General features: G+C 50.2%; 1 protein-coding gene across 1 annotated transcript in view; it reads right to left on the bottom strand.

Annotated features, from left to right (window-relative positions):
* Positions 1-25,978, bottom strand: part of PDIA5 (protein disulfide isomerase family A member 5) — an 88,719-nt gene extending 62,741 nt beyond the window's left edge. Inside the window, exons 1-3 of the mRNA XM_045851351.1 lie at positions 25,814-25,978; positions 4,584-4,710; positions 1,563-1,650 (exon numbers count right to left, since the gene is read on the bottom strand). Of these exons, the coding sequence (XP_045707307.1) occupies positions 1,563-1,650; positions 4,584-4,710; positions 25,814-25,858 (260 nt within the window). The 5' untranslated portion in view covers positions 25,859-25,978. The remainder of the gene's footprint in view (positions 1-1,562; positions 1,651-4,583; positions 4,711-25,813) is intronic.
* Positions 25,979-26,163: the final 185 nt, after the last annotated feature.

Genomic DNA, 26,163 nt, shown 5'->3' with positions numbered 1-26,163 from the left:
AATGAATCTGGGGGTGTGAGGCCAGATGTGCATGCATGTGCGCAGACACACACACGTACAGCAAACACCACCGGGCAGACGCTTCCTCTCCTGGTCTCTTTCAGAGCTTTGTCGAAACAAGAATCTCCTTCAATTCTCTCCAGCCCAGGGCAGGACAAGCCTGAGGCCATCAAGTTCATTTGTAAAATAGCCGTTTAGAACTCAGATTGTAGAGAAAGAAGACTGCACTGGAGTGGAGCCCATTACAGCTCACTTAACCCACAGGGCAGTACCAAGGCTTGTGACTCAGGCAAGGTCAGCCACATGCAGGGTTTAAAAGACCTTTGTGGGCCATCCAGAAGAACTGCTGCTTCTCCCAGCAGAGCCCCTTCTCTTCCCCACCTCAGAGAGTGCAATTCTCTCAGGGGCAGTTCTCCCCCCGACCCCTGTACCTTCCCCAAACCACGCTCCTGATAAAGCCTAAGTCCGGGCAAGAAGCAGCTGGACACAGTGGCTCTGGAAACACTTCCTGTCCTTGGTCAGAAGGATGTGTAAGTACTGTTATCTGCCCAGGACAGCACAGTGTCTTGCACACAGCTGGTGCTCAATAAATGTACAAAGGACAGGCCTGGTCTTAGCTGTCTTTTTTCCTACATACATTTACTAGCTGTGTGTCTTTTCTGTTTCTGCCAGCCTATGCTGAATTGGGAGCTAATGATATGGCAAGAGGTATGTGTATATATAATCCTAGCAGCAAAGCACTGAACACAGAGAGGTGTAGAAATTATTCTTAATGATTGAAGAGAAAGGAAAATGGAGCAGACCCTGGATTCCAGCTTCCAAACTCAATTCAGAGGAATTCCATCAAGAGGCCCCTTCCCCACACTAAGTAGCCCTCCTTCCTATGGCCTCCCCCCTGTGGGCTGGCACTTGATTCTGACAAGAAAGTCTCTCGGGGGAGGGAGGTCAGGAAGGAAAAGGATGAAGAGGAGCTCACGGCACTGGCATTGGGGCAGGTGCAGGGGTGGGGACACAGTCAGTGGAGAGAGCTGGAGGACTCAGCCACCAGTTCAGGACGGACACATCCACGGAGTCACTCAGAAGCCAAGGCAACAGTCAGGTCCGCCAGCGGTTCCCATCGCCTCTGGGCTGCAGCGGGTGGAGACCTCTGCTACTGGCCTCGGCCGGGGGAAGCCCAGGTTCTTGCTGCCCACGCCCCTCCTCACTGGGTCACCCTGAAAATCACCTTGCCTCTCTGGTCATCAAGGCCCCACCTATAAAACAAGTGACCCCTCTGCCACCAACAAAATCGAGTGACCCAGGACAAAGTAAAAAGTAAATGCACTGTGGAAGAAGGAAAGAAGAGGGGTGAGCTGGAAGGAATAGGTGGGTGAACTGGAACCTGCCCCTCTCCAGCCCAGAGGCGGTGTGGCAGGATTGCCACGGACGGATGTCTTTCCACAGCGACTCTCCCTCACCCCCTCCCTCGCAGACTGTGAACCAGGGAAATTCCCTACCCCGCCTGCCAAAGCCCCCAAGTCCCCTGCCCTCCAGCCACCATGCCCCCTGTCCCCAGGACATACCCACAGTCTACCCAGCAGATGGTGCCTTGTCCTTTCACTGCCTGGGCCACAGTGGACAATAACCTGAGATGACTTTCAGCTGCAGCCTCTGTAAAGAAAAAAAGTAAATAAATAAACACCTGTGCCCAACCACAGCAGGGCCACCCCTACCATCTCCCCTCAGGGGCAGGAAGGAAGGAGATCAGTCCCAGAGCAGTGGGATCCTGAGTGCCAGTTACAACATGGTCCCTGTGATCAACAGTTCTGCGAGGACAGCCCAACTCTTCTCAGAAACCTCTGCGCCTGGCCCTTCCTAACAGACACAGAACCCCCATCCCACACCCACCCGCCCCAGAAGCCACACCTCAGCCTCACTCTTCCGAGAATCTCTGGGCCAGAGTCAACTCCCAGGAGAATCTCTGACTTGTTACCTTTCTGGGACAAATTTTGAAAATTCTATAACCAAATAATTATAATTCTATCACGAAAGTAGGAAGTGAGGTTGCCAATCCCACACTCATCTGTCCTGGCACCCAACCCGGGAGCCAACAGGGGCAGGGACCAGACCTTCCTCCAGTTGTCCATCACACACCCACCTAGGGGCTCGGGACAACCTGGTGATCAGATGAAGTTTACATGTGACACCAGTCTCCAATGGACCGATGCCAAATGTACCCAAAACGGATTTCACAGTCCACCTCCCCGAAGTGACGGGGGAAAACGGGCCCTGGCAGCACCTCGGCAGCCAGCCGCAGGCCATGGACCATGCCTCGGGGCAGGGGGGCAGGAGCATAAGAAAGGAAGAGAGTCTGACTGGTCCAGTATCCATTCCTGCAGTCTGGGCAAAGCACCTGGAAACTACTGTAGGAGGGCAGGTTCTAGGGGGTGGGGCCTCTGTGGCCAGGATTTCAACACTGCCAACCTGCAAGGTCCCACTGCAGAGTGGCTGTGGCCAGTGTGTCACCTTCCTCTGTCATACCTGCGAGCTCCTTTGAAAGGCCCACCAGGCAGACACTGGTAGGAAGAGCAGTCTGCTGCCTTCCTCCCCACCCTGCCAAAAACCACGTGATGTGTTCTAAAGCCAGGCAGAAATGATGTCTGAACTACTTGCCTCCGCAGATCTCCTTCTCTGATGTGGATAATGGTAGCTGTTTATGAATACAAAGTGTGCTAAGCCTTTCATGGAAGTGAACAAAAAGCATTGTTCTAGAACGGTGCCAGGAACCCCCACCAGGGCAACAGGAGGAGGGCACAGAGGAGGTGGGAAAGGCCATTGCTCCACCACACAGGTGGGCTCTGGGAAGCAGGGTGGGAAACTGAACTAGAGTGATATGAGGCACCCCTCCCCTCACCCTGCCTTTCAAGCAGCAGAACGGGAACCCTGCTTGGAAGGAGTGGAAGGAGAAAACCCCACCGCCATGCTGCTCTAAAAGCCCGCTCACAGTCTCAAGTCCAGTGCTCGGCCCGGGCCAGGAGGCAGAAAGGTGTAACAATCACCCACGGCCACTCCTGACACAGGGGGAAGCTGACACGTGGGAAGCAGGGGGAACTCCACTGCCACAAGGGAGGCCACACCTGGGTGGGGGCTGGAGAGAGAGTAAGACACTCCAGGCCCTGCCTCTCGCCACACAAGCAGCCAACAGGAGCCCCCAGCCTGCCACTCCCTAACTTACCATAATCATTTCCTGGTGGCGGAGCCCTCCTGTCATTGCAGAAATAAAACACTTCTTTCTACCTTCTAGCAGAAGCAAGGCAGGGTTGTGTAGGGCACCAGCTCTACCATCTGCTAGCTGGGAGACCTCAGGCAAGTCAGCTATTCTCTCCCAGCTTCGGATTCCTTGCTTGTAACCTGGGTGTTATCTGACAACCTACACTACCTCCCTCATGGCAGAGGAGCAAACGAGAGTGTACTGCGGAAGGTCTTTGCAGAGTCCCTATAAGATGATATGCTTACGTGACAGGACCTACCAGAGAAGGAACTGAGTGTGCTCCTGCCTGCGCCGACAACTACCAGTGCCAGGAGTGCCCAGGCTGGGGGGCCACACTTATGCAGGGCCCTACATCCCAGGTCTCAGGGGCAACTCTGCTTCTCCCTGGCCTCAGTTTACCCCTATTCCTGATAGCAGAAAAATGGCAGGCACATGCTGGGCTTCAAAGAACCTCAGAGAGCATTTTCCAGGCCCTCAGGAGGGCAAGGAGCAGCATGTGCCAGGGTGCTTGGAGGATGCGGGCTCCAGGAGCGACATACACCCTGGATATCCATCAGCCTCAGTGCCAGTGAGTGTCAAGGATGAGCTGCAGGGAGAGCCGTGCCCGGATCTCGCCCAGCCACGGGCCATTGCTTCTCTGGGGCACAGAAAACTTGGCATCATCAGGAGCAGCAAAAACACTTAACTTGCTGGAACAATATCAACAGTCAGATGTTCAAAGTCAGGGCCAAGAGCCAAGCAAACCTCTCTCCATCCACTATGCCCTTGCAGGCACCACGATCAGAAGAGGCAAGCTGCTGCTCCCACCCCCACTGAAGCTGCCCTGTCCTGAGGCTGCAGCCCAGTCCAAACTCAGTCTGGAGTTCCACACCCAGAGTGGGACAGACGGAGGCCAGGCAGGGTCAGGGCTGCCAGCCTGCGCATGCGCCCCCAAGCCAGGGACCACTGCAGCTGACCACAGGCCGGCCCAACCTGTTCATCATCAGCTCCGGAGAAGCATGCCTGTCCAGGAAGTCAGAGTGTCCATCCCTGGTGTCCTCTGTCCTTCCTCACGTACATACCGTCTCCCTTCTGAGGTAATGAGGCTTTTTCTAAGAAATGCTTACAAAAGAGAACCGACATGCCCTCCCTGGGACCCAAAATCAGCAGGACTAAGGCCCCTCTGTGCCTCTGCCCCATCTGCCGAGGAACGCTGACAAACCTGGCAGCCCTCGGACCCTCCCTGAGTGGTTTGGGGTCCTATGGTCTTGCCTCCCACCTCTGCCCCCTCTCATTCCCTTCCTATCCTGTCCTATCCCCGACAGATGTCCCCAAGGCCAGGCCAGGCACTCACCAGATTTGGAGTAAAGCACTAATACATTATTCCGGGTCCTGAGAAGTTTTTTCAAGTCCTTCGGGTCAGAGATCCTCTCGATGAGCGAGGAGACCTTTGTGGAGGACAGCCGCACTGGCAGGAGCACCTGGGAATCAAGGAGACAGGGAGAGTGAGCCCGACCAAGGCTCCGGGCCTGGCCCGAGGCAGAACGGGTACCTGAAGGTGTGCTGCCTATAGCACATTTTACTTCAGAGGGACAGGGTGCACTGCCCCTTCTCCTGAGACCAGAGCTGACTTTTTACCCCATGCTCTCTCCAAGCCACCACACCCCAGACACTTCCCTGTCGTCTCCAGGTCACTGTCTTCTCCATGCATGAGGCTGTGCAGACTGCATACGACAAGAGCATGCTGCCTGGACGTACTTGCCACCCACTTTCTCAAGCCTCCCTGGGAGGCTGACATCTCTATTCTACTCCGCACCACACATTGGCGTGGTGTGAAAATTCCATCCCACTTAGAAGCACCAAAACACAAAATCCACAGAGAATTAAGATCACCTCTGATGTTTAGGGTGAGAATGGATGGGTGGGGCATTTCCTGCTTTTCCCACTCAGCCAATTATCTCAGGAAACCAGCCAACAAAAACGGGCTAGTTGTCTCCAAGAACCCTGAAAACCTTGGACACAGGAGAGAGATACCAAGTCACCTGTGCAGGCATGACAGGTAAGCTGAAAGCAGTGTGTGAATGAGTGAGAGTGTGTGTGAGTGAGTGAGTGAGTGAGTATTTTAAAAGTCTGAATAAGGAGCAGTCACACAGCAGGCCCCCTCACAGTGGCCAAAGCCCCTTGCCTCACTGGCAGCAAACACAGGGCTTACTAGACGGAGACTGTAAACAGAAGAGCTCCGCTGGGAGACACCAGGCAGACGGTGGACTGCGGCCCTGAGAGACAACAGGGGATTCAGGGGAAGTCTACACACTGAACCTTGAGATCAGCCATCCCCCTGAGCCCCATGTCCCACATGCTGTCGGTCTTATTTACCCAGACAGGAGATTGGAAAATTTTTCTCTGGGGCAACTGGGTAGCACAAGACAAACCTAAAGACAGTGACTTGGAGATTCTCCCATGAACCAGCTGAGTTCCCATTCAAATCCCCACCTCCAGGCCCTCTCAGTAAATAAACAAGTGCCTGCAGCTCCCCCCCCACACTCAGTCTAATCACGTGCTAGGGACTTGCTTTTCAATACCTACAGACAACCAAGGTCCATCAGACAGCTGAGGGGAGCCCTTAACATGAAAAACAAGGGCAAAACAAATTTATGGAAAGATAAAACTTAGATTAAAAAGAAAGGGAAAAGAACAGACTAAAACAACAAAACTATAATGATTATTCTCAGAGGAATAAAACAGTGCATCTGGAAAACAAGAACAGAATGTTACGAAAAAGGAACAAAGAGAATCCGGAAAAAACTCTCAGAAAGTAAAACTCATAAAAATGAAAAAAATCACAACGCAGTTGAAAGTAGAATTGAAAAACATCCTAGAAAATAAAACAAAAAGATTGAGAAATAAAAAAATGGACCAAAGGATAAGAAAAATAATAAGCTAAATCCATTAAGTGCAAGAGCCAAATTAAAGGAACTCCAGAAAAAGAAGAAAACAGAAGAAAAGAAATTGTCAAAGAATAATTGAAGAAAATACCCCAGAACTGAAGGATGTGAGCTTTCACCTGAGAGGGCCCAGCATCAAGGAGAAAAAAAGAGTAGATCTGAGTTTCACAGAATGAAAAAAACCCACATATTAAAGATCAGGAGTCAGAACTGGCCTCAGACGGGCCATGGGCACACCAGACGACAGCGAAGCACTGTCTTTGTAATTGTCAACTGCTGTGACTGCCAGCTGGCATTCTACAACCAGCCAGACTTCAAAAGGGAATACAGGTTTACTCAGACTTAAGGTCTCAGATGTGCACAACTTACCACGAATACACCCTTTCGCAGGAAGCTACTGGAACTCATGCTCTACCAAAACAAGATGTAATTAAAACTGATAAAGACACGGAATCTAGGGAACAAAGGATCCCAGAGGAAAGAGGCAAGAATAATTACCATGTCGGTGGTGAAGAGGAAGCCAGGGCAACTGTCCAACAGCCTGCAGAGCAACCAGCCCAGAGAGGAGCAAGGATGGGGGTGGGGAATGACGTGGTCGGCAGCAAGAGGCGACCATCAATTATCTGACGTGCTTCATCATTTCAGTCGGTTATCTGGCCAAAGTTACACAGCTAACAAGAAGCAGGACCAGGACCTGAACCCCAGTCTCTCTAGTGACCCCATGCCCTCTCAGTCCACTACCTCTTTGCAGCCAGAAGTCTTGAGTCTGAGCTCTACCACTCGACAGCTAAGATGCCTAAGCAACATCATTCAACCTTCTGGAGGCTTCATGCCTGGCATCTGACGACGAGATGATAACACTTTTCTCATGGGACCACTGTGAGGACAACCTGGGATAACTCACCAGACATGCTTTGTAAATTGTAAAGCATTCCAAGAGCATCATTACCATCATATATAACACAAATTCCCATCTCAGCAGAGAACACAGAAATGTGGCCATATTCTGGTGTTTCTAAAAATAATTTGCCATTAGGTTTCAGGCTCCTTCTCCCCAGGGAACACCATCCAGGAGGAGAAGCTGAGGACCTGTTCCCCCCTCATTCTGCCCTGCCAGAGCCACAGACAATGCCTAAAGACCACTGCCCCAATGCAGCCCACCTTGAGAGCGCACCAAACACTTAACTACACCTGATTATTACACGTTATTCATTCTGCTGCTCCCAGAGAGCTAATGGGCTTCAGATTAAAAAGTTCACAGCTCAGTGGACATGGTTAAAGGGGGAAAAAATCTGTTGGAAAAATACATTGATTCTGCTCTTTTTAATCCTCAAATAATCTGCAGTTAAGAAAAACAACTGCCCTTGCCCAATGCCCTGGTATTCTGACCTGTGGACCAGCCCTCCTGAGACTAGCAGGCACCTGTGCTTCTGAAACTGGGGAAAAGGAAAAGCAGAGGGAGGGTGAACCCAGGGCCCACCTGCCCAGGCAGCTTGGTGGTGCACAGCTGGGCCTGGTGCGTCGCTGTAGACAGCGACGACACCGTGTCTACAGAAGAAACCACAAGAGCCAGGTCTCATGGCATACCCACAGCTTCCTTCCTGTGAAACCCAGTGAATCCCTCAGGCCATCTGATCAGTGGCCACCCTCAGAGTCAACAAACCACACCCCAGCCAGCCACCAAAACTTCTGACCCTGTGCTGACCCTCATGCAGCAGAGAACTTAAGCTCAACCAGGAGTACACTGAGCACACTGTCTCTGCCTGAACGCTATCACTGGGCGTGACAGTGGGGCCTGCAGAGGGCACTGCCCACAGCCAGCTCTTCACAGAGGGTCTGTCTGCTCCCCACCGGCTCTGGCAGTACCCAGTCCCCTAGGCCAGGAGCTGGCTCTGCAGGACAGGGCCCAGAACCATGCCTGGCCCCTTGAAGGCCTGCAGGAAATGTCCATCCAGCATAACAAACACGACAAGGCACACTGGTTACCACACTGCTGACCTGTGCCAAGACCACACACTAGGAGTGTGGCACTCGGCGAGCGCATGGCAGCTCTCCGAAGACGTGGCAGGGACCACTCACACCAGACAGACAGTAGCACAGTTGGTGAGGGTCTGGGTGGGGTGTGGTGGGAGAGGGCCAGGCTGGAGGTCTTGAAGCCTGGCTCAAGAACTTCATTTGGCCATGACCTCAGACTGGGCAGCTACCAGGAGGCTGGAGGTGCAGGAGGTAGAGGGATCAACTGGGTGGCTGCCATAGTGGAAAGAAATGGGTCAATCCAAGAGCCTCAGGGAAAAATAACAAAATCCAATGACTATTCATATGTAAGCAAGGAAAGAAGAGAAGAGAGACTAAAATGACCCCAAGGATTCTGGACTAGGGGCTGAACAACAGCCAAAAATGAAAGACTTGAGAAGCAGCAAAGGATTTTGTCTCATGCTGAGGAAGGTGGTAATCATCTCAGGCATGCAGACATGTGGACAGTAAGACACCCTAATACAAGCTGGAGAGGAAGCCTCAAAGCCTACAAGGTCTCAGCACAGAGGTTTAGAGGGAGAAGCCCAGGGAGGGAACACCTCGCTTGAGAGGAGGAGGAAGGACAGGAGGACAGACAGAAGGAAAAGGTGGAAAGTGCTGTGTCAACACAGAGCAGGGAGGAGACACAGAAAAGCAGTGATTGATCCATAAGCAAAGGCCATGGCGAAATGCCCGGACATTAGGAGAGAATCTCAGTGGCGTGGGGGCAGGGGAGTCAACAGGCCTGTGCTGAGAAGACGGCACACCCAGCACAGCAGTTGGGGTGACAACAGAAGGAGCACAGGTGACCCACCAGGGTCAGAAGAATGAGCTGTCTACACTGCCCATCTGTGAACACAGGAGAGGCAGGGTTTAGAGATGTGGGAGTGACAGGGGAAGACAGGCAGGACAGCCAGACCCAGGGAGAACCCGGGGACTTGACGTGCAAAGAGCTGAGATGCTGGGGTTAGCATCACCAAGCGAGAGTGGGGGAGGATGAAAAGCCCATGTCTGGCCTCAGACAGACCCTCACCTTAGCAGGCAAACACAGGGACAGGCAGGAGGACGGCCTTTTCCTCCCTCCCCTAAACCCAAGGGGATACTCCTCCAGCCACTTAACATTCTCCTTTCTCCTCCACTTCAGTCTATTTTAACCTTTACAGTGTGGGCGCTCCCTCCTTTCCTTAAGATGCAGCTCCAGTGAGCCTCATTTGGCCTCGCCTGGCGCCTTCCTGCAGATTTCTTAAGTCACGACCCACAAACCTTGATAACAACAATAACTACGGCAACAATAACAGTGTTAATGATGCACAAACTCTGTTTTATCAAGCCCTCGGGGGGGAGGGCAGTGTTTGTGAAGTGCTTCGGAAGCCAGGCACCTTTAAAGCCAGCCATGGAACTGCTGCTGGCCTTGGCAGGCTCTTTGCATTCTCAGTCCTTCGCTTCAGAGGTAGAAGAGAGGAGGGGGGAAAAAAACCCCTCTGTTCGCCATGCAAACTCCTGATCAGCTCCAATAACTGCTTCCTTTCTGCTCACCCACCGGCAGCTTCAACAGGATTTGTATCACTGCCAAGCTGCCCTCACGGGCTGGGCTGAGACCCATAAACCATCCCCCCAGTGCAGAGCAAAACAAAGCTGGGGAAGGATGGCCCGCCATTTGTAGCTGCTGGGAAAGAGGCCCCCATAGTTAAGCCCCATTGGCCTCAGAGAGCCCCCCACCAGAATGCCTTCCTAGCCCCCAACCCCTGTCATAGAGCAGCACCCCCCTCAGAACACTAGGACCCTCCATCAGTGTAGCAGCTCCCTCTACCCCTAAGCTCCCTCCCTCGACAGAGTGCACGGCCTTCTTCAGAGCCCAGCAGCACCCAGGGTCCCTGCATGTACATCCTCTCCTCTCCCCACCCCCACCACTGCAGGAGACAAGGGAGTCAGGAAACTGGATTCTCTCCTCCTCTTCCAGACTCTCTATAGTGCTCTCCTAACGGGGGTCTGCCCATACCAGGCCTGCCAGACAAACGGCCCTCAAATCTAACAGCCCACTCTCATCTGCTCCCTTTGTGTTTTCCCACCCCTCAGACACCACAAAGAACTGCTTCTGCAGTCAGACAGACCTGGGGCCAAACCAGGTACCCTCGTTCATAGCATGGTGATCTCCGAAGTTACTGCACCACTCAGAATGTCATTTCTCCACCTGTAGAGTGGAGGGAATAATGCTGACACCTGCCTTGCAGGGTTGGCCGAAGATGAAACGAGAGGGGAGGAGGGGGCAGTACACAGAGAATCTAACATAATGCTTGGCATACAGAAGTACATAGCAACTGTAATTATCTCTAGTAGTAGCATTAGTGAGACAGGTCATAGAGCAAGGACAACAGTAAAGTGGGCACCACCTCTTCCTCTCCAGGGCCCAGCCTGCAATCAGGCAAAACAGCCAGCACATCCAGGCAGGAAGGAGTGTGCATGTACACATACTCAGCATCGTGCAACCTGGAATAACCACCCATCTGCACAGCGACCCAGACGAGAGGCCACGCAGCACATGTTAAACGCTCCTTCCAGGTTTTGTGCCCACTTGCCCCTCACAAAACCCGATGAGCGGGTACTGTTTTCAACCCACAGAAGAGGAAACTGAGGCTCAGAGAGAGGCTAAATTACTTATTGGGACCACACAGTAGGTCAGCAGCAGAGCTAGGACCTGGGCTTAGGCTCCCAGCTCCTGGCCAGAGGTGGTGGTCTGCTTCTCTCAACCCCACAAGCTTCCTGGACTTGGGGCAACCCAAGCTAAAAAGAACACCTCCTTCCCAGGCAGGCCCCACCAAAACAGCCAGGAAAAGCCCTACTCTTCCAGATCCTGCAACAAGGAGGGTTCCAGCAGAGATTTACACTAATCCTCTGCTTCCCACAAGCCCAGAGCACCTGTGGTCTGCCCCGATTCTCAGGGTCCTGGGGTCATTAGCCCCCATCTGCTGTCAGTCAGGTTCTGTCCAGAAGTCCGTGCCCCTTCCCACCACTCTCTCCCTCTAGCACACAGCACACACAAGCTCCTCCCTCTGCACTTAAGCTCACTCACCACTGCCACCAGGCTAAAGAGTCATAGGATTCTGGAAAATAATAGAACAGTCCTTGTCACATTACACTCTCAGCTTTAAAAATCTCCTGATCTCTGGGGCGTGCCAGCACCCTCATGTCCGCTTGAGCCGGGGAGGCTGTCTGCCCTTATAGACTCATTACTCAATGCAGACCATGACACCAGAGGTATTCAATTACATAAAAGCAGCTTGCTAAAGGAGGGCGATTTAAGGACAGAAGTTTTAACATTTAGGAAAAAGGGTGGAGGTGGGACTTGACCTTTTTTGCTGTCACCTGAAAAAAGATATCCTTCTTATGTTGGGAAGCTATGAAGAAGCTGTGAAGAATTTAGTGTAACTCACATTTTGCTCAAAATAGTTTTGAAATGTCAGAATCCAAAAGTCTAGATTCTTAAGAGGCTGGTGGTAAATGGATCCAGGAAAAATGTTAAAAACAGATGACCTAAACACAAGGTCAGAAAACTTGAGCCAGTTGAGAATTTAGAGCTGGAAGTTTGGTGGAAAGAGCCCAAAACCCAACTTTTGTGCTGGCCCTGATGTTTACTGGCTGTATGACCTTGGATACAGGTCCTCTCTTCTTGGTCCTCTCTCTCTTCTCTAAGTCTCGGTTTCTGCCTCTGTAAGTGAAGCGGCTCTAAGTGATTTCCAAAGTCCTCTCCAGCTGCGGCGTTTGGCAAATCCACCCTCACGACTGCTACCAGAGAAGTGCTGCGAGGCGCCTACACCCTGCGCAGCTGTGCTTCTCCACCACGGAGCCACAGAACCACCACATTAAAGCCCCACCTCTCAGCCTCACAGCGGCAAGTGTGGCCATAGGACTGAATTTCAGCCCCTGGAATGGAAGCAGAAGTGACATGTAGCAACCTGTAGGAACTGTCCCTAACAAACATCTGGTATAAGTCTTCTTAGTCCTCTCCTCCTTCCTGCCAGCTGGAACCTGGAAAGATGACTGGAACTCACACAGCCAACTTGAGCCAATGAGAAGAAAGGACTAAGTATGTGGAGTAACAAGAGAGAAGGTATCTGGGTCTCTGACACTGAGAATGATATATTGGCCCGAGAACACCCTTTCCAGGCTTCTACGGGAGTGAAGTAAATGATCTTTTAAAGGTGCTATCACTGTGTTTTCTGGCACACACAAATAGATCTTGAGTACCTACTGGAACAAAAGCTTTAATTAGAAAAAAAACATTAATATCTACTCCAGTTAGGATATTTCAAAGTGTCTAAGGTGTCAAACCATGCATTATGCTTCAAATAAACTGTAATAAGGAAAAAGACAGACTATCAGGTTTGATTTGCTATGTTCTTGCTAATTACTCAGGTTTCAGTGTGCTTGTTCTTGTCAGGTATCTTGGTCACCTATTTGTAGGTAACAGCTACCCACAAATAAAAGGAAAATTAGCTAGTAACACTCCTATTTCCCTGCAGCCTCAGCCCTTTACTAGAAGGGAGACCACTACAGGAGACTGAAACACCAGGACATGCGCTACAGCTTTAGCTGGGCTGGTTGGTTTCCTGATACAGGACCCCACTCAACATTCTCCACATGCCATCTCCAGCCTCGAGGCAGGCCGCCAGAGCCTGGGACTCAAAACCTCCTGCGGCTGCTCAGCCTAGAGGGGCCCAGAAGGCTGTGGGAACTAAAGATGTCAATCCACAGAAATCCCTGTCCTCCACTCACCACTGCATCGTGAAGAGCTCCCTTCACCAGCAAGTTCCCATTTCTTCACTTCCCATGTCATTCTGTCAGCTTACCACACTCTGAAGAGAGCACACACGGCTCTGTGAGGATTCCATAGGTGAGCACACGCAGTCCTCAGTTGTGCCTTCGGGCCTGCACCGTCCGGAATGACCTGCCCAGACACAGCCGTGCGCATGAGTCTCAGGGCTGCCCCAGGGCTGCCCCAGGGCTGGGGGTGGCGTGCCAGCACTCAAAAAGAGTGACGTGCCGTATTACACTCTATTTATTTTGGGAAACAAATACCTGTGCTTTCATAATTCAAAATACAAAAAATTATTCAAATTAGATCTCAACACAAATCTTGAATGAAGGGTCAAAGCTTTTTTGTTTTATTTTGGGGTTTTTTGTTTGTTTGTTTTTTTTAAGTTGAGAATCACCATTAGTGAATTTCTTAAAATACAGGGCCCAACTATCCATCACACAGTGCTGGCAAAAGCCTAAACTAGTATGATTCTTTTGGAAAGCTAGTTGGCACAATTTATCAAGCACCTTAGCAGTACTTATGCTCCCTGCCCGTGCAACTCCACTTTTGGGAATCTGTTCTAAGGAAGCTAGCGGAGACTCTGACACAGACATGACTCACATGGTCTTACTCACAAGAGTCAAAGGTTGTAAACAACCTAAATATCCAACAGTGGGGGAATGGTTGTTTAGAGAAAGTCACTTGACAGAATAATATAGCCATTTAAACAATGTTTTCAAAGATGGTGCAATGGAAAAATACTTGTTTTGATGTTAAGCTTTAAATGATAAAATTCAAAATGTGCATGGTATGTGATGAATACCACTATATGCAAAATTATGCTCAGAAAGAGACTAGAAGAAAATGCACCAAAGTAAGCTTTGTTCTCAGAGTTTATTCCTCCTCTGTTTTTCTAACTCACTATAATAGACATGTCTGATTTTTTTTTAAAGATTTTATTTATTTATTTTTAGAGAGGGAAGGGAGGGATATATATATAGAGAGAGAAACATCAATGTGCAGTTGCTGGGGGTTATGGCCTGCAACCCAGGCATGTACCCTGGCTGGGAATCGAACCTGCAACACTTTGGTTCACAGCCTGCGCTCAATCCACTGAGCTATGCCAGCCAGGGCTGACATGTCTGATTTTAATATTAAAGAAAAAAATCACCACCATTTGGCCACCATCTTGGAAATAATTACCAACCTCGAAGTATAACACCTCCCCAGAAGAAAACAGAAATGCACATGCAGAAGCCGGGCTGAAACTCCCCCGACTATGGGACCCATGCCGACATCACCAGTAACAGGTCACATGGACATCACAGGCCTCCTGACAGAACGCACTGAAGAGAAACATCATCAAAAACCAAATTAAGCAACATTATTCAAAACTGTCATGGTCACAAAAGACAAAGACTGATAAATCAGTCCAGACTGAAGGAGGTTAAAGAGCCAAAGCAATGAGATTCAATGTGCAATTCTGGACTAAGTCCTGAGCCAAAATTCAGCATTACGTATGTAGAGGGAGGGCATGATAAAAACAAATGTGACAAAAAGTTAGCGTTTGTTGAATCTGTGTAAAGGGTAGATGGGAACCCTTGTATTCTTCTTGCAAAATATGCTATCAGTCTGAAATGATTAGAGTTAGAGAAAAAAAAATCTAAAAAGAAAATACGAAAGATGCCCCAAACCACCAAATACTGCCTTCCACCGTCCTTCTGATAAACCTCTGCCTCCAGCAAGCGCTCACAGGCACTTCCCACAAAAGAGCTGTGTCTATCTGCCCTCGCCCTGGCCCAGTGGCTCAGCTGGGCGAGCGTCATCCCATCCCACACCTAAAAGGTGTGGGTTTGATCCGTGGTCAGGGTGCATTTGAGAGGCAACCAGTCATCAAATGTGTCTGTCTGTCTGTCTGTCTATCTCCCCCACCCTCCTTTAAAAGAAAAAAAAAGGGAAGTGCTTATCTGCCCATTCTTCACTTCCAGCTGACTGCCATTCCTCTGCTTACCCACCATTTCGTAGTTCTTTTATCAGACCTATTACATGGTATCTGCAAAGTATTGTGCATACAACACACACTTAGAATGGCTCGGACAAGCAAGAGATATACAAAAGAACATTAATTTTAAAATGTGAGTAATGTATGCCCCTTCAAAGGGCAAAATTTAAGCACCTGTCACCAACCACCATGGCTAAACACCATCCTTCACAAGAAGAATGTAAACAACCTAGGAGTCAAGGCTGTAAACAGCCAAGGAGTGAGGCCTAACCTCAAACCAAGTTTGGAGATTTCACCACCAATACTCCCCAATGTTCAGTGTCTACTCAGCAGCCCTCAAAATAAAAATGAGCACCATGAGTCCCTCAGTGGCAAGAGTGTGTATGTGTGCGTATGAGAGAGAGAGAGACAGACAGACAGACACATAAATAAACAGCCACATCGGCCCTGGGATGTGGAACCCCCACTGGCTGCAGCTGAGGGAGCTTAACATGTTTATGAAGAATGAGAGCCCTGAGTAGTGTGGGCCAGTGGGTTGAGCAAAGTCCTGCAAACCGAAAGGTCGCCAGTTCGGTTCCTGATGGGGCACATGCCTGGGTTGTGGGCCAAGTCCCTGGCTGGGGGTGTGCAAGACACAACAGATCGATGTGTCTCTTGCATCAGTGTTTCTCTTCCTCTCTTTCTCCCTCACTTCCCCTCTCTCTAAAAATAAATAAAAATTTTTAAGAAAGAATGAGAGAAATAGGAAAGTATTTGGCAAAGAACAGAACCCAAGAGCAGATTCTTCAATTCCAGATTTCAGGGCCTAGGGATGAGCCCATGACAAGGGTAACAGTGGAAAGTACAGAGTGCTCACTGTGTGAGCAGGAGCGAGCAAAGCAGGTCTCGCGATTATCTAATTTAATTATCTTGGCACGTGAATGAAGTCGGCACTTTCATTATACCTATTGACAGAGAAGGAAACTGAGACTAAGAGGAGTTCTAAAACTTGTTCAGCATCACCCAGCAAGTAAGTATGAGAGCTGTGACCCGGACCCGAGTCTCACAGACTCCAGCGCCCAGTCAGACGTACGGAACAAAGAGACAGCAGCTTCCCGGAGCCACGCACACTGACCACTCACTCCTGCAAATACAAAGCCAGCTGCATTTCTCATATTCTGCTTCCTTTAAAAACCCCACTGTATAGGTGGGCTACACACTGCAGCCCCCCCATACCCCCTACAGCACAGATGTGGCTGTCAGCAAGAGACAACGCAGGGGCAGGACGACTCATCCGAGAGCTCACATGAACAGCTTTTCTTATCCTGAAACTGCAACTGCAGTGCATTTAGCCGGGACTTAAGATCCTGAAGCCCTAACGTTCTGGAAAACCTCTTCAGGAGCCTAGAGGGCGTTGGGTGGCTGCCAGCCTGTGCACACGTGACCTGGGCCAACAAGGAGGTATGGGGAGAGAAGAGCGAACTAGGTAGCAGGGAGGGAGGAAGAGCTGGTGACTCCCCACTCTGGAAATCCAACCTTGCCTCAAAGCTCTGGTAACTGACAAGAAAATAACAATCCCGTGCTTGTGACCCATGTGCGCACCATACATGATCTTGTCCAGCCTCTGAAGTTGAGAGTCCCGACCAGTGTATTCCATCCCTGGAGCCTCAACCCAAGAGCTGAGTCATAAAATCAATTCAGGGGGTCACCACCTGCACTTTGTAGTGACATTAAACAGAAAACATTGGGGTGTGTGCCACAGGCAGCACGTCTACATATTTAGTGAAACAAACGTACAAATGTATGTTTTATATATGTGTATATATACTTGGTTATAATGTAAAAATGTAAAATTACCCTTGCAGGGGTCGAAGTGAAAATGTTTGAAAACAACTGTAAACAATCTGTCTGGGATGTGGTAGTCTCCCCACTTTAGAGATATGAATGCAGAGGCTCTAAGGTGCTCAGGGTCTCGCCTTGGGCGAAGCCTGAAGTGGCGGTACCAGCACTCAGACTGGATGTGTGAGTACAGATCTGACGCTCTTCTCTGCCCACCAATGTGCATACACTTTGCACTGATGTCCCTCAAGCTTCCTCTCACGGCCTACAGCTGCACCCAGAACACGATCCAGTGGCCAGAAAGCTCACTTTCCCTTCTAATCTAGCTACTGAATGTGACCAACTAAAAAGAGCTGCACTGACAACCTGATTATCTTTTCCCTGCTGCCAACCAGCCTGCAATTCCCCACATGCCTTCACAGAAAAGCAAAAACTGCACACGATCAGCCAAGTGATGCCTTCCAGTGCCAGCTGTGCGTGTAGCTCACGACACGGGCAGAACTTGTGCCACACCACTCTGCCCAGAGAGACAACCTTGGCTACTCAAGTATTACCCACCCTGTAACACTAAGGTTGTTAACTTGTAAGCTTGCCTGGTCAGTAGCTGCACAACAGTTCCAAGAACAAGCTTTTCAGAAGTACAGATTCCTGGGCCGTATCCCCGAAGTCAATCCATTTTTACACATTCCCCCTTACAGTGGTTTGGATCCACGGGCCAGTTGGAAAACCTCTGCCACTGGCCCACCTTTCCGAAGCCCACCCTCTGGACCTCATGTCACTTACTGATTCACAGCCAGACTTTCCCACCCCCGCTTCTCTCCTGTCCACTCCTCCGCCCTCTCAGATCTGTCCCACTGCCACCAAAAAGGCTCTCATGGGGGTTCAACAATAATTTCCACGTGGACAACCCTACAGGCACCTCCACTTCTCCATTTGCTCACCCTCTCAAACCCGGGCAGACACTCTTGGTCTCCCTTCTACCTCTCCAGTCCCCCTGGTCTGTAAACCCTCATCTCCCTACCCTTTAAATGCTGAAGTTCCTTGGCATTCACTCAGTCCACCTTCTCTTTCCTCTCGCCAACCCCCAACCCCGGGGTGCGGGGGGCGGGGGGGGGGGGCGGTGTTACCCACCTTCTATGCAGCAGCCCTAAATTAACATCTCCAGCCCAGACCTCCCTTCCCACCACACCCTCACATCCTGCTCACTCAGAAGTTCTTAAAACAGGGTCAAGTATAATTCTCAAATGTTAAAAGCCTAACTCATAAAAACAGATATTGAGCATATTTTCAAGTGTTATTGAACTCTTTAATAAGGGACCCACTAAAATGACAAGTTACAAGAAGCTATAAAAAAGAAAAATGATTAGCCCTGACTGGTGTGGCTCAGTGGGTTGGGTCGCTGGTTCAATTCCTGGTCAGGGCACATGCCTGGGTTGCAAACCAGGTCCAGTTTGGGGAAGCATGAGAGGCAACCAATTGATGCTGCAAACTTCTCTCACACATTGCTGTTTCTCTGCCTCTCTTCCCTGATTTTGCTTCTCTCTAAAAATAAATAAGATCTTTTTTAAAAAAGAAAAAAGATTAAAAAAAGTTTTTCAAAAAGAAGCTATAAGACAGTAATGTACGTATGATTGATTAAAGAAAAGAATCCTGATATGAGACTGCTAAATTTGATTCCGAACTGGTAAATGTCCTACAGGGCAATAACCTTCATGTCTCTCTTCTTCACCAAATAGACATTATTTACATCATATCTCACTTCACAGAGGATGGGCCCTAAAGAATAATATGCAAAGTTACATTCCCCAGAGCACTAGATGGCCCTTACGTTGGCTTCTTAGACAAAGCTGCAGGATGACATGTTACTAAATCCTCTTTCATTCCCAAGTTCTTGGAAAACTGTTCTTTACCGTGGGATCTATGCATTTGTATGGGGAAACATCACATCCCCACAAATCTCTAACTGAAATTTAGCCTTCCCTTTATCGAGGATGTGGGTACCAAATAGTAACACTGGCAGTACCTGCAACTTTACCATCAACAGAAATCACATCTCCCATCACACTACGATTGGTGTAAATATCGTGAAACACTGTTTATGCTACTCAATATTACAGAAATTAACAAACCTAACACTAGACCTTCTTATATGATAGTAATAAAATATGTAAATATAATTTTATCACATATTTGTTATACTATTTGGATAACTGTGTTGCAGTATCTCTGATTCCCTTTATAATCCCATGTGTTCTGTTTTGTACATTTAAAGTATCACTCTAGCCCTGGCCACTGGTTCAGTTGGTTGGAACTCCGTCCCACACAACAAAAAGCTGCGCGACCAATCCCCAGTCAGGACACAAACCTAGGCTGTGGGTTCGATCCCCAGTCAGGGTGTATTTGGGAGGCAACTGATCAATGTTTCCATCTCACATTGATGTTTCTGTTTCTCCTCTTTTCTCTCTCTTCCCTCCCCACTTCTTCTCTCTCTAAAATCAGTAAATATATACATCCCCAGGTGAGGATAAAAAAAATTTTTTTTAAAGAACACTATTCTGAGAAAGAGTCTTTAAGTCCCCAGAGAAGGCTTTCCTGACTCGCTGCACTAGGCTGGGACCCCTGTTACACATTCTATTACACCTTATACTTCCTCCTTCCAGCACCTTCTACCTGAATCAGATAATACACTTGTGGCTCTCCCACTGAGCAATGGGACAAAGGGATGGTGCCCATCTTATTTATCATGACATCCTCAATGCTGTAGCGTGGTGTGTCTGACTCACAAAAGACACCCAAGAAGTATCTGTTTAAAAAAAACATTGATCAATCTGTGGAACGAATGAACACCTGTGACACATGGAGCATGCAGATTGTGGCACACACTCCTTTGAAATGAGGGGCAGGTACAGCACTCTGCTCAGGACCAGCGAGGTGAGGCCCCTTCACAAGAGCACACAGCTGTCTGCTCCTCTGGAGCCTGGCCTCCTGGGCCCAGCAGCACAGCTTCCAGCCAAGCCCCCATCTGGGCTCCAATACTAAACCACCTGTATGTTCAAGCCCCACCGTAGGCTCTACCTGGATCTCCACTAACCCCTTCCAAGGCCAGGATGAAAGGACCTGCTCATGAATTGAAGACATCTGCTCTTGCCAGGGGTTGAAGATATGGTGGGACCCTTTTTGGGAGACGGATTCTCCACCCCCCACCAGCTATAATGAGCTGGACTCTCTGAAGCCAGACACAGGCTCACCATCAGGCCACGTGGGAACAGAGTGCTGCAGATGCAGGCTCAGTATGGCCTCAGGGAATGAGAAGGCTATTCTAACTTTGGCCTCGGGGAACGAAAGGGCTATTCCAACTCCACACTCTCTGTGCGTGTTTAACCCCCACATCACCACTGCAAAGCTAATCATTCAGAAGCGGTTGTAAACTGGTTGTGGGAAGAGGCCCTGCTGGACCTCAGGTGGTCAGCGGGAACCGCACTAGAGCGAAGAAGGGGGTACGGAAACAGATGAGAAGAATGGACAAGTGTCCAGCTGGCTGCTCCTGCTCCCCTGCTCAGGCCCTCAGGGAGCTAGAGAGCAAGTTTCGCAGACACCCAGGAAAATGACTGGTGTTGCTATTTCAGCAAATAGCGCCCACCAACCTGGCTGCTTAAACAGTCAGACAGGCCACTAGAACTATCACTGAGTCCCAACCCACCGGTCTATCCCTCCACCCTCCAGGCGGCGCCCACACTCTTGTCTAACGTCCATCTCCTCCCACCTCTGTCCACCCACCCAACCGTCTCTACAGGAAACAGTGTTTAATTACCTTATCTCACCAGTTAACATGGGGCTCCAGGCTACACAGGCATGAAATATGTGGAAATGCCTTGCAAACTAAACTCGAAAGCCCTCTTCAAATGTACCAGGTATGTCACAATTCTCACTGACAAGTCAAGTGGGCAGCCAGAAGCCCTAGTCAGTGCTGCAGGATGGGCCAGGCAACAGCCAGCTCTGTGGCCTCCCCTTTCCCACTGGGACCCAGGATGCCAGGTGTGAACAAACAGAAGGAGGCAGGAGGGAGGTGGGGTGAGGGGCAAATAAACCATCTTAGTCTGGGTCATGTAAGAGAACTCTGGCTGTCCTTACACTCCATGCACCACTCTCAGGCTCACTGTCAATTAGACAGCCTCCAAAACCTGCCACAACGACCAAGTAGGGCACAGGAGCCCCACCAAACGAAACCACAGTGCCAGGGCGAACCCTCCAGGGAGGCACTGTTGTTGGTATATCCATTCTCAAGAGAGGACCCACTTTCAGAAGAAAGCAGGGAGAATTGTTGAGCACTTAAATCCTTATCCCCTCTGCAAGGCCCCCCTCCATCTGCCAATCCAGAGGCAGTGCAGAGGCCCAGTGGGGAGGGGCAAGAATCGAGGCCAGAGCCCAGCTCCAAGGAACTGTGACAGAGAAAATCACAGCAGCACAGAACATCACCATCCATGTTTTTTGAAGGCTCTGCTCACATACACTCTGGCCATTCACCGTCCACTGCCTCCTCCTAACTGGCTTCTCCAGCACCTCTTCATCAGCAACTTGAGACCACTGCTGTGGCTCCCCCTTGCTGGGCACTCCCATGTGCCAAGCACTGCGCTGAGTGCTTCCTGTATGACTTCTGGTCCTTTCAACTCTGCAAGATGGACATTATTATTACTGCCATTCACAAAGAGGAAAACTGAGGCAGGGCCCAAGGTCACACAGCTCCTGAGTGTCTACCTGGCAAAAAGCCTGTGTTCTTTTCACAACATCGCACTTGACTTTATCTTGTAGATAACAGAGAAGAAGAAAAAAGTGCTGTTCTGAGAAAATTAATCCCGGCTCTCTCACTTCAACCGGAACCCTACTCTGTGGCCTGACTGATCTTGCTATTCAAAGGGCAACTTTCATCATGTCTCTCCATTACCTACAGAATCAAGTCCAAAAGTCAGCCTTTAAGCTTCTTTACGCTCTGCTCTTGCAGTCTTATTCCCCCAACTCCCAGACTCAAATACTTCCTACCAGCCAGCCTGGCCTATCACTCCTCATTGCCCGCATTTCTGTCTGGAAAGGTTTCTTTTCTCTCTCAAAAGCCAACAGGAATCCTTCAGCCGAACATGGCTTGGGGATGACTGTGTGCCAGGCCTTGGGCTAGGTGCTGGGGATACAACCGCCAGGGCAGGGAGGACCCCCATGGCAACAGAGCTCAGAGTCTACCCTCCTTTGTGAGCAGTGAGCTGGGGCCCTTCTCTGGTCACTCGGCACCCCACCGCCTGGACTTTGCCCGAATCCACAGCACTCTGTTTGCCACTCACACAGCACTCAGCCATTCATTCCTCCAACTTACGCCTTAAAGTTCTGCTTTAAAATTTCCCCTGTAATGTGTTTATTTCCGTGGGAGAAGTACACTCGGGTTCCAAACAGCATTATAAATGGCAATTAGGTCCCCGGGCCAACCCACAGAAGCCTATTAAATATATAATGTAGAATCTAAATACGTGTGCATTAAAAGCTGTGCAGGAGAGACCAGGGGCAAACGTCTCCTGCTTCCTGCACCTCCACCCTCTAGGTTCTGAGCTGCGAGCCACCATCCGGGCAGAGGCTCCAGCAGCAGCTTTGGAGGAGGGAAGCGTGTGGGAGATGGGGTGGGGGCTGGGATGACAGAGATGGAGTGGTAAGAACCCTGGTTTATAATTCATAAGCCTCAGTCTAATCCCAGCTCTGCCTTCAGAAACCGGGTGGCCTTGAGTGCGTCCTCTCACTCTTGGAGCCTCACTTTTCTTTCACAAAATGAGAGCTGAGTCAGAGCGGCAGTTCTCAGACTTTTGAATCTCACGGCTTGGCATGGCATACTTTAAAGTGTGTATATATGTGTGTATATATATATATACATGTTCAAATATGTGTAATATATGTTAGATATACTTAAAATAAATTTTATCAAAAGACTTTTTTAAAAATCACAATACACCATCACTACTTTCATGTTTCAGAAGGACACTGCAAACCACTCCCTACCTGCAAACATGGACATCGTATCAAAAGAGTAAGTTTTTAAACTGAAAATACTTGGATTCATGAAGGAAAAAAAAAAGGAAAACACTCACCATTGTTATTTTTCCAACTTGTCTGCGAACCAGCGAAAACTTCAACACAGCCCAGCCCCACAGCTTGGCCGGCAGTAGCGAGCTGCTGCGCTGGACAGCAGGAAGGGGCAGCCAGCCACAGGTGTGGGCATGGGGACAGAACGGCTCGGTCTCCTCGGCCACAGACCCCGTGGGCAGGGGCACCCACCCACCCGCGGAGGGCTGGGACCAACTTGTCCCAAAGTGTTGACTCTTTCCACCCCAGCATTCTTCTGGAAGGCTGAGGCCCCCAAAAGAACCTTCTAAAAAATGTTCCCTTATTAACTTTCCTGATCAAAAACTAATATATGTTTATGGAGGAAACTTGGAAAACACAGAAAACCATACATAAGAAGTAAGCATAAGTCACCCATAACTCCACCTTACTGACCAGCCACTGTTCATGTCTTGATGCACTTCTGAACCCTCGAACACTTAGGAAGCCACTTTCAGCTCTCCTGGGATGTGGCTTTTATCCTGCTTTTCCCCTACTTATTACACTAGAACACTTCCCCATGTCCTCAAATCTTCACTAGCATCATAAAATATTTTTATAATAAACAGCATTCTAGTAAATATAAATATTCTTCATAAACATCACTTCCCATGGTGGGAAAGGGCCAAAAGTCATTTAACCATGCCACTACTGTTGAGCATTGAAGCCACTTCCATATTTTGCCATTAAAAACATGTGGTGGGTACACACATCCCTGCCCAAGAAACTCTGTAGACTCTCTTTACAGTTCTTTGTATCCCTCAGGTCACAGCCAGGTGTTGTGCACATATTAGCCCTTGGTAAATATTGAGTGAACAAAGAAACTCAATCCACTCCCAGTACCTGGAAGCCCTTATCAGAGGGACACAGAGTATAGATTTACAAAGTCCACCCTAGTGTCCACCAGCCACTCACCACTGACCGTGCACCTGTGCCTCTCATCTGCTAAGCTGAGGGCTTGGGGAAAAGAGAAAAACGTCAATTCTTTGCTGAGGGATTGCCAGGTTCTAGTTGTCTCAGCAAACCTACTACAGAACGGGAGCCATACACTAATTCAGAGGGAGGGTCAGCTATGATGGAAGGCGCCTGCAGACCTCAACTGCTGACTCCCATACTCCCTCCCAACTGCTCAACCTACTGCCTCAGGAAAGCCACAGCTGACCCTGCCCTGAATTAGTGCACGGCTCCTGTTCTGTGGAAGCACCCAGCCCTTCAGCTATTAGCATTCACTGTTCTGTCTTTTTTTTTTTCTCACAGGACTGACTCCCCTTCCCAACCCAGGGCAACACAGGATGGCAGGGACAATGTGTGTTTTGCTCTCCGCCCAAAATCTAACCCAGCTCACGACAGTATGGTTGATAAATATTTGCTGAACGAAATTTCTTTCCGGTCAAATTCCCAAGCCCTCTTTTACTTTCACAGGAGGGAGGGGAAAAGGAAGAAGAGAGGAAAGCAGGACCTCCTAAAACAGCCCAAGTGCAAAGACCTGATAGGAAATCTCACTGGAAATGGCCCCCTCGGCACACTCCTGCAGTTCCGCCTGGCCTAGAGGCCTGCCAAAGCCAACTGGCTCCAGGTAACAGAATGCAGGCAGATCATCAAGCACAGCTAGACCCTGGTTAAGTGGCACTGCCCCCCTCCAGCCTGGTTCTCTCCCAGACGGAGATTGGTCAGACCTAGGGGACAGGGAGCTTCCTTCCCCATGGACTTCCAGAAGACAGGAGTGACTGAAGACAGGAGTGACTCTTCACCCTGCCAAAATGGCAGGGTATTGGGAGATGAAATTATTTAAAGCAATTTAATCCACACTTGACTTTTTCTCCTCATGTTTGCCCAGCATCCTTGTCACACACACACACCCCCCAAAAATCTGAAAAATCTGGGTTGGCGAGGGTGCCAGAGGCAGAAATTTCCTTGAAACTTCTCAGGAAAGTCAAGATGGTCTTAAAATAAGGGAGACCAGAAGTTATGGAAAAATATGGAAAGAAGCCACATTATCCCATCACACACCCACGGAACACCAACGCCAACAACAAGGGCAGCCCTGGACGCTGTGGACACACCCATTCAGACCTCTCCCAGGGATGTCTTGGAGGCATCTCTCACACACGTAGCAAACTCCTCTAGGAGAGCCCACCCCTCCTCCACTCTTGTACGATTTTGCAGTTTACTGAGCTTCCTCCTCAGATTTTTCATCGACCCTCGGGAAAATCTTGCGAGGTGGGTTATCTTTACCGTCCCCATTTCAAGGATGAGGACACTGAATTAGATTCTTTAAAAGATACGCCGCGTCACACAGCCAGAAAGTGGCCGATGTTCGGGACAATCTCAGTTGGGTGTAGGAGCGAACTCCCCGCGGGCGGGGACCCAGGTGTGGATTGGCAGTTTCCCAGCCGCCCAGGGTGGAAACCAAGAACCAGGTGGCCCTAAAACAAGGTTTCCGACAGTGCGGATGGAAAGCACCCCCTTCCCACACCGCACTCACACAGGTGTAGGGCCCGGTGTCTGGTGCGCGACACATCTGCCCCCAGCACGCGGGTGTCTCGCCTAAGCTGGTGGCCGCCTCCAGACTTGCACCCCCGCAAAGTTATGCCCGCAGCGCAGGCACCCCACGAGGTATCGCTCAGCGCTCCCGGGCTCCCTCCAGCCCCTACGTCCCGGAAGGCTCCGGGAGGAGGGCGATGGGGCCGCCCGCTGCCTCCCCTGCAGCCACCGAGTCACCGCCATCCTGGCACGCACGCCCCTACTCTGGTGGCAGAAGGCACCTCCCCGAGTGTCCAGGAAGGGCCGGCAGTAGGGAGCGCGGACCCTCACTTCGAGCGCCACGTGCCGGTGCTTTCGCTGGCCCCAGCCCGGACCCCGCTCCACAGCCTCACCCAGATCGCCAGCAGCAGCAACCACGCCGGCCCAGCCCGCGCCATGCCCGCCGCCGCTGCCCACGGCCGGCTCTGATCTCTCACTCAGGCTCCCGCGCCCGCAGCTCCGCCGGGTCCAACTGCCACCGCCACTTCCCAGCCGCTCCCCGCCTCCTAGTTCCCGGTGCCACGTCTGCCAAAGCATGCGCACAAGCAGGGAGAGGCAGCTGGGAAGAAGTGCTTGCTGGGAATTGTAGTTTTTAACAAGGCTGGGCAGAAAGACCCGCAGGCGTGGACTTGCCCCCAAGGCCAAGTGGGGTGTGGGTGGAGTACAAAATGGTAAGGGAAGGCAATTAATTTGAGGGATTACT

The sequence above is a fragment of the Phyllostomus hastatus genome, unplaced genomic scaffold (assembly GCF_019186645.2).
Source record: "Phyllostomus hastatus isolate PE091 unplaced genomic scaffold, TTU_PhHast_1.1 phas_contig_86, whole genome shotgun sequence".
Taxonomy (NCBI): Eukaryota; Metazoa; Chordata; class Mammalia; order Chiroptera; family Phyllostomidae; genus Phyllostomus; species Phyllostomus hastatus.
Note: the sequence above shows the minus strand (reverse complement) of the source record. Positions and strands in the feature narration are given on the sequence as shown.